Source organism: Monodelphis domestica, chromosome 1, assembly GCF_027887165.1.
Source record: "Monodelphis domestica isolate mMonDom1 chromosome 1, mMonDom1.pri, whole genome shotgun sequence".
NCBI lineage: Eukaryota > Metazoa > Chordata > Mammalia > Didelphimorphia > Didelphidae > Monodelphis > Monodelphis domestica.
The window spans coordinates 32,106,487-32,113,828 of record NC_077227.1 but is presented as its reverse complement, the minus strand read 5'-3'; the positions used below and the strand labels follow the sequence as shown (position 1 = coordinate 32,113,828).

Here is a 7,342-nt window from a genome sequence, read left to right as displayed (position 1 = left end):
GACCCCTCTCTCTCACCCCTCCACTCTTGAATATCCAATCTGTTGCCAAGGCTTACCTGTTTTTCCTGTTTGACATTTTTATGTTGCTTCAGGTCTAAGTCCATCATCCTTATTCTTGATGAACCCACTTCCAAGAGGAAATCTAAAAAATCTATCTTTGGTGATCCAGACCATCATAAATGGATCCCATCCTACCTTCCCCCATTTTCTTAGACCTTATTCTCCACCATATTCTTGGACCCAGTGACACTGGCCTCCTTGGCTGGGAATTTTATTTTTCTTTTTTAAACTTTTACCTTCCATCTTAGAATTAATACTAACTATTGGTTCTAAGGCAGAAGAGCTAAGGCAATGGGGGTTAAGTGACTTGCCCATGGTCACAAAGCTAGGAAGTGTCTCTAGGCTGAGCCACCTAGTTGCCCCTTGGATTTCAGGCATTTTTGATGGATACCCTTCATGGCCTCCTAATCTCCACCTTCTGGCTTTCCTAAGAGCCCCAACTAAACCTCCACTTTCTGCAATGAGCCTTCCCCATTGCCCTTAATGCTAGTGTCTTCCTCTTGTTGTCTCGAATTTATCCCAGATGGATCTCATTTCTCCACAGTTGTGTGCATGTTACCTCCCCTTTATGCAGTGAGCCCTTGAGTATAGGGGTTGTTCAATGCTTCATGTTCAGCAAAGTGGCTGCACGCAGTGCTTAATAAGACCTTCCAGGCTCTGGAGAAGTGGCATTAAGATGAGTCTGGCAACACGGTAGCAGGTGGAAGATGGGGAGGAAGGCATTTTACCCCATGGCATTATGGGAGAGGGTCAGGCCTGCTCAGGGAATAAAGGAATCCAGGGTGGCCGGAGGGAAGGGGAGGAGGGTTTAGATGAGATACGGAGTAGGTGATTGATACGTATTGCGGGGCCTGATTTTGGGCGAGTGGCCCTTTGCTGGCTGTCCTTCTCTGGCGAAATAGGAACACCTAGCAGGTCTCAAACTGACAGACAAAACACGATACTGCCAATAGTGAAGCGCTCAGTGAACTTGACCTTGAGGTCATTTCCGCCCTCTCTATAAAGCGAGAGTTTGGATTGGCTGGTCCTGGGGGCGTCCTTCTGATGGGGTGGGGGCTGTGGTTGCAAGAAGACCACATTTTCCTTCGGCGCATGCTCCAACCGGGAGTCGCCAGCCGTCTGTCCAATCCTGTCGCTTCAGCCATGTCAGTCAGCCAATCAGGAACCTCGGGGAGGAGGCTCCCGACACCTATTGGGTGGTGGCCACATCCGGGCTCAGAAGACCTGGGCTGCACAGACTGGGGTCGCGGAGGCTAGCTGCTGGCGTCTCTGGCCATGGGGCGGCGCTGGGGCCCGGCCATGGCTGCCGGTGAGCGGGCGGGCTGCGTAGTGAGCGCCCGCGGTGCCGGGGCCGAGGCCGAGGGCCCATGGAGCTGTAGCGGGGTGCTGCTGAACCGGCGCGCCGGGCTCGTGCTGTGTCACGGAGGCATCGTGGCGCCCTTCCTGCGAGCCGGCCCCGGGGCGCTGCAGCCGGGAACTGGGCCATCCTTCCTGGGCCCCGACAGCTGCCGCGACGACCTGCGGCTGTATGTGCAGTGGGGACCCGGCCGCGGGCCGAGGGCGCGCGCCGAGCTGCGGGGCGCGCTGTGCACGCCACCCTGCAGCGCCCAGCCCGCGCCTCGCTCCCCTGCGTGTGCCCGCCTGCTGCTGCTCGCCTGCTGTCCTGCCTTCCGCGCCAGTTTCGCACGCCTCTTTGGCGGCGACGTGCCCGAGCAGTGGCGTTTCGCAGGGGGCGGCCCCGAGCCCCCTGAGGATGAGGCCTCGACCTCGGGGGCCGACGAAGGGCCGCTGCTGGCGGCGCTCGGCTGGTTCGCACTGTTGCGCCTGGAGGACTGCACAGTGAAGGAGGTGATGGGGAGTCCGCGGCTGTCCGTGGTCCCAGCTGCCTCTCTGCCTAAGGGTGCCCCGCTGCTCACCTGTGGTTCCCCATTCGGAGCCTTCTGCCCCGACATCTTCTTGAACAGTCTGAGCCGCGGAGTGCTCAGCAACGCTGCTGGCCCCCTACTGCTCACGGACGCGCGCTGCCTGCCAGGCACGGAGGGTGCCGGTGTCTTCTCGACCCATGGTGCACTGGTGGCCCTGGTGGCAGCACCGCTCTGCTGGCGGGCACGCGAGTGGGTGGGCTTGAGTCTGCTTTGCGCTGCTGATGCCCTCCTCCGCTCTGCCGCCCTAGCGCTCCGCCGCCTGGGCCTCCAAGCCGAAGCCAAAGAGCTAGCTGCATTACTGCCCCGCCAGGCCAGGGACACCTCTGCTGGGCCCCAGAGGGCCCAGGTGCTCCAGGAGCACGGTGCAGCCTGGCTTGCCGCTGTCCTGGTCGAGTGTGGATCCGTGTGGGGCTCTGGAGTGGCGCTGGCCCCACGCCTGGTACTCACCTGCCGACACGTGGCCCCCAGAGAAAACAAGAGAGTCCTGGTGCGGCCTGCCACCAAGTAAGGCCAACTAGGTAACCTAGCAACGCTGCCCTCCATGCCTCAGTTGTTGCCTAGCAACGAATTCTGGTCCTCCTTGGTTGTCTGGTAGCCCCACCAGCCTTTCTCCCATCTCCTCAGGAAGCAGTTAGGTGTGCTCCTTGACACCGTCCCAAACCTGCCAAGTGCTCCCCTCTGGGTTACCCATAAAACCTTCCTTGATCCAGTCAGTGCTGCTCAGCATTTCCATCCAGGGCCCTAGACAACGGTACATGTACCTCCAGGGGCTTCCCAGCCCCATTCCCATCTACTTCATACTCTCACCTGGATTGTCCACCATGCCTTTCCCACCTCCTGGCCACCTTTATGTCCCCTGGTTGCCTAGCAGTTCTGTCCCCAGCCTTCCTCTATCCCTGTGTTCATCCCCAGGTTCCAAGAAGTGCAGGACCTTTGGTTGTTTAGCAACCCCTCCTTTTCCCTAATCTGTGTAGTCCTTCGGGTTTCCTAGCAACACTTCTCTTCCTTCCTCATGCCCCCTGCTGGGGTTGCCTAGCAATGCCACTTGGATTGCCACTGCCCCTCCTTTTCCAGGGTTCTTTAGCAGCACCATGCCTGTGTCTCTTTCAGTGATCTTCCCTATCCTCAGCTATTCCTATTTCTTCCCTATCCTCAGCTATTCCTATTTCTTAGGAAATTCTGCATTGCTGAGCAGCCTTGCTTCTCTTGGGTTCCTTCCTGTCTGGTAAAGTTGGCCCCACCTCCTGCAGCCTTCTACTTTCTTCAGTTGCTTAGCAATGCTATTCCTCTCTTTCACAGAATATTTCCCATGTCATCTACCAGTGCCACCTCCATCTTGAATGAGCCCTTTTTAAAGTCCTTTCTGTGCAAGGCCAGGCTATGGGAAATTCTAGGGTAGGCTTTTTGGGGTTCTTGAACCCTTAGGAGTCCAAGAGCCTTTTGTTGCATTTCTCCAAGATCCCTGTAAGTTAGGGGGTCATCCAATAAATGAGGAAACTAAGTTCATAGAGGCCCAATGACTTACCCAAGGTCACACAGCTGCAGTTCTATCCACTGACATTCAGTACTCCACAGCTGCCTTATAATGAGCCCAAGTGTAGGTGGTGGGGATTTTCTGGGTGGAGCCCACTCATTTCTCTAGATCTATAAGTCATTTCTCCCCCACCCCCCAGAGTGGCCCTGATGGGGGCTTTGCTTGGCCAGTGGCTTTATCCTAATATGGTCTCTGTCCACACTATCTGAGAACTGGGACAAGTGACTTCGCCTTTATGAGTCTAAGCCTCAGTTTATCCCTTTGTAAAATGAGGGGATTAGAACTGATGACTTCAGATCCTTGACTATTTGCCTTATTCATTGTGCCTTTTCAAATTCCCTTTTTTGGGTCCACATGTTTGTACTTTAGGAGGAATGAGGAGGGAACTTCAGTAGAGCATATAATATATGGCTGGAGTTGAAAGGGACCTGAGAGATTATCTTTGACAGAAGGGGAAACTGAGGCTTCAGAGAAAAGGTCAGAAGCTGGCAATCCAGACAGATCTCCTGACTTTTCAGGCCATGCTTTTTTGTGATCCACTAATCCTTTGCTATCTGTTCCCTCTGCACTGACAAGGAAATAAGGCTGTAATTTGGGGTTTTTTAAAAGGGGGAAATGTCTGTATTCTCTCCCACTGCTACTGTATGTGATGACTCCTAGTAGGACTGAGGTGAGTGATGTTGGGTGCGGTGAAAGAGCACCAGCTTTGGAAGCAAGGCACAAGAATTTGATTCTTAGCTTTGCCACTGTCTATCCATGTGCATTTGTCGTGTATGTCCCCACTCTGGTTCATCTCTAAAATGAGGGTCCTGGACTAAATGATCCCCAAGGTGTCTTCTAGCTCTGAGTCCTAAGAGCCAAAGAGAAGGTGGACTTATTCCAGGAAGACTCTTTCTAGCCCCATGTTGTGTCCCCTTGAGCTCGGAGGCCCCAGTTGGTCCTGAGGCTGGAATCCTTGGGTCCTCATCCTAACAGGCTTCTGTGCACTTTGTCTGCCCCCAGGAGCCCTCCAGTCTGGGGGGAAGTTGTGTTTGCTACCCAAGATACATCTCCCTATGACGTGGCAGTGGTGAAACTCGAGGAGAGCCTCAAGGGGATCCCATTTCCAGTCCTGGCCAGCTACTTCCATGAAGGTAGGCCAGGAGGACCAGGACAGTGAGAGTGAGCAGCAGCGTAAGGGGTGGAGAAGAGGCAGGCGGGACTGGCCGGCCTCCAAAAGGCTGGATTGTGACAAGCCAAGGGTCTGTCTTCTGAGCCTATCAATTTATTAAGCAGTGCGTGCCAATTGCCCAACAAATCGGGACGAGGCCTCTTCCTCAGCTTAAGGGCCCAGAATACCAGAGGAGGCAGACTTTCTCCATTAAAAGCAATCAAGGAAGGTCTAATGATTAAAGGGAAACAGTAGAGGAGGCTAGACTAGACCATGGCACGATACTTTATAGTTCAAAGTCTGAACTCGTTTCTGTGATGCTTCAAGGTTTACATTTGTTGTTATGGAAGCTCCTAGAGGGGCAGAACTGTTCATCCTTCATGTGGGTATCCCCAGTGCCTGCCCCCTAGGAGGTGTATTCAGGCACTGACACCGCATGTTTTCCTCATGGTATCCTGGGAGAAAGGTACTATGTACATAAGATTTTTTTTTTGACAGAACCAGTGGTTTCTTTTTTTTGAACCTTCACCTTCCATCTTAAAAACAATTCTGATTATTGGTTCCAAGTCAGAAGAGTGGTGAGAGCTAGGCAAGGGTCATATAGATAGGAACTGTCTGAATCCAGATTTGAACCCAGGACCTCCCATCTTGAAGCCTGACTCTCAATCCACTGAGCTTCCCAGCTGCTCCCAGGACCAGTGCTTTCATTGGTGAATGAAGCTCCTCTGAGGAATTCTCTTTACCAAGGTAAATTGGCAGATTCTTGAGGCCTTAGTCTCCTGTGGCACCTACAGGTGAGCCTGGAGGGGTCCCAGCTGGCACACGTGAAGGCAACACTTCCACCCGGGCTTTCCCGGCTCCCCTGAGGTCAGCCCTGTGTTCACTGGGTCACTGCCTGAAGAGCAGTGATAAGAAGACCAGAGCTCTGAAGCTTGCAGGGCCCTTTCCCTGTGTTGTCTGATCCTTACCACCCCTGCCAGGTCATTACTGCTGGTCATGTTCCTCCTTTTCTAGAGAAGACTCAGGCTTCTGGAGGCAGAGGGACTTGCCCTGGGTCACAGAGTGAGGAAGCAGCAGTTGGGCTCTTTGGAGTGGAAGTTCGGTTCTCTTCTGGGTGCCCCGCCAGGGCAGCCAGAGTCGAGCTGAGTGGGAGGTGGGGGGCACCGATGCCACCCATGCCAGGTCCTCTTGCTGGGAGCTGACCTCCCTCCCCTTTGCAGGTGAGGATGTCTGCGTGGTCGGCTTTGGTGCGTTTGGCCAGGCCTGCGGCCCCTCCGTGACCTCAGGGATCCTGTCTGCCGTGGTGGAGGTGAATGAGGCACCCGTGATGCTGCAGACGACGTGTGCTGTGCACGGGGGCTCCAGCGGGGGGCCTCTCTTCACCAGCTCTGGGGAGCTCCTTGGTAATTCCTGCCCCCTCCCTGTTCCCCAGTCAGGCTCGGGGCTCTTCTGAGTGCCCAGCCCTGTTCCAGGCACCCGCCGCACCGTCCCTACTCTCAGACCCTCTGGAAGAGTTGGCACGCATAGCCCAAAAGAGGCCCCAGAGCTGACACGACAGGGGTAGCTCCTCCTCCCCGGTCCTGGGCTGACTCCCATCCATCTTGGTCACCTGTTGTCTCTGTCCCACTTCTGCCCTGCAGGGATTATCACCAGCAACACCAGAGACAACAGCACGGGGGCCACCTATCCTCACCTCAATTTCAGCATCCCCATGGCTGTGCTGCAGCCGGCCCTGAGCCAGTACCGGTGCACGGGGGAGCTGCTGCCCCTGCGAGAGCTGGACCGGCCCAGCGAGCAGGTCAGGGTGGTGTGGCGGCTGCAGAGGGTCCCGGCCCAGCCCCACCAGAGCAAGCTGTGACCCCCAGAGAGGGTGCCGAACGTCAATGATGGTGACCCAAGCCCTACCGAATGGATGCCAGCTGCTGCCCCAGCTCCCAGGCAGAGATCATCTTGGAAAGACATCAGCCACAGACCCTGCTGGCTTCTCTGGCTCCAGTGCTCCCTGGAGGCCGGCCCACCTTTGAAGGCATCTCCTTTGTCCCCTTCTGCACCATTTCTGACAAGTGGTCATTCAGCCTAATTGGGAATCCCAGGGGGCCGTGCTGGGGTGGGGAAGCTGGCTGGGAGGAAAATAAGAATAAAAGCAATCCCTGTTGGTAAAGTGCTTCCTTCCCAGCCTCATGGGGAGGTAGGTTGTGCAGGAATTATACCCATTTTATAGAGGAGGGAACTGAGACCCAGAGAACTTGTGAGCTAGGCTATACAGAGCTCTCCATTTTATAGTTGTGGAAATGGGGCCAGAGAGAGGGCAGAATCCATTGCTTGGGATCACCCAGCATGTCTGAGACTTGCAATCGGGCTTTCTACCCCATCATCCGGGACACTTCTTGGCACTATATGGCTTCCTCTTCTGAGCTGAATGACAGAGACAGGTGGGTCCAAATGGGCAGGTGGGAGGCTGAGGAGGACCTTTCCTCAGGGCCCCTGGGCAGTGGTCCTCTAGCTGCCTTCTTCCCTCGGGACCAGCAGAACCAGCCTCTTCCTTCTCTGTCTTAACACAGTTGTTTACAAATCTCTTCCCCTACAACATTCCCTTATCAGGGAGTGCAGCAGTTATCCCCATTTTACAGATGAGAAAACTAAAGTTAGTGTACCCAAAGCCCTAGAAGTCAT

At 55.0% G+C, this 7,342-nt stretch overlaps 1 protein-coding gene across 3 annotated transcripts; it reads left to right on the top strand.

Annotated features, from left to right (window-relative positions):
* Positions 1 to 1,169: 1,169 nt before the first annotated feature.
* Positions 1,170 to 6,830, top strand: TYSND1 (trypsin like peroxisomal matrix peptidase 1). Of its 3 annotated transcripts, XM_001374709.4 has the most exons (4): positions 1,170 to 2,489; positions 4,522 to 4,652; positions 5,890 to 6,072; positions 6,310 to 6,830. In XM_001374709.4, the coding sequence occupies exons 1-4, from the start codon at positions 1,336 to 1,338 to the stop codon at positions 6,525 to 6,527; spliced, it is 1,686 nt and encodes a 561-aa protein (XP_001374746.1). In that variant the 5' UTR covers positions 1,170 to 1,335; the 3' UTR covers positions 6,528 to 6,830. The 3 variants fall into 3 exon arrangements, 2 of the variants coding, with proteins under 2 accessions (XP_001374746.1, XP_056652500.1); XR_008911671.1 differs by lacking the exon at positions 6,310 to 6,830 and having other exon boundaries at positions 1,250 to 2,489; positions 4,522 to 5,416; positions 5,890 to 6,018; XM_056796522.1 differs by lacking the exons at positions 5,890 to 6,072; positions 6,310 to 6,830 and having other exon boundaries at positions 1,250 to 2,503; positions 4,522 to 4,651.
* The last annotated feature ends 512 nt before the right edge of the window (positions 6,831 to 7,342 follow it).

Bases quoted from the DNA above. Each gene is read 5' to 3' on its own strand.
- TYSND1 (XM_001374709.4), top strand. From the start codon at position 1,336: ATGGGGCGGCGCTGGGGCCCGGCCATGGCTGCCGGTGAGCGGGCGGGC. The intron at 4,653-5,889 runs GTAGGCCAGGAG...TCCCCTTTGCAG, and splicing joins GGCCAGCTACTTCCATGAAG to GTGAGGATGTCTGCGTGGTC. The intron at 6,073-6,309 runs GTAATTCCTGCC...TCTGCCCTGCAG, and splicing joins CAGCTCTGGGGAGCTCCTTG to GGATTATCACCAGCAACACC.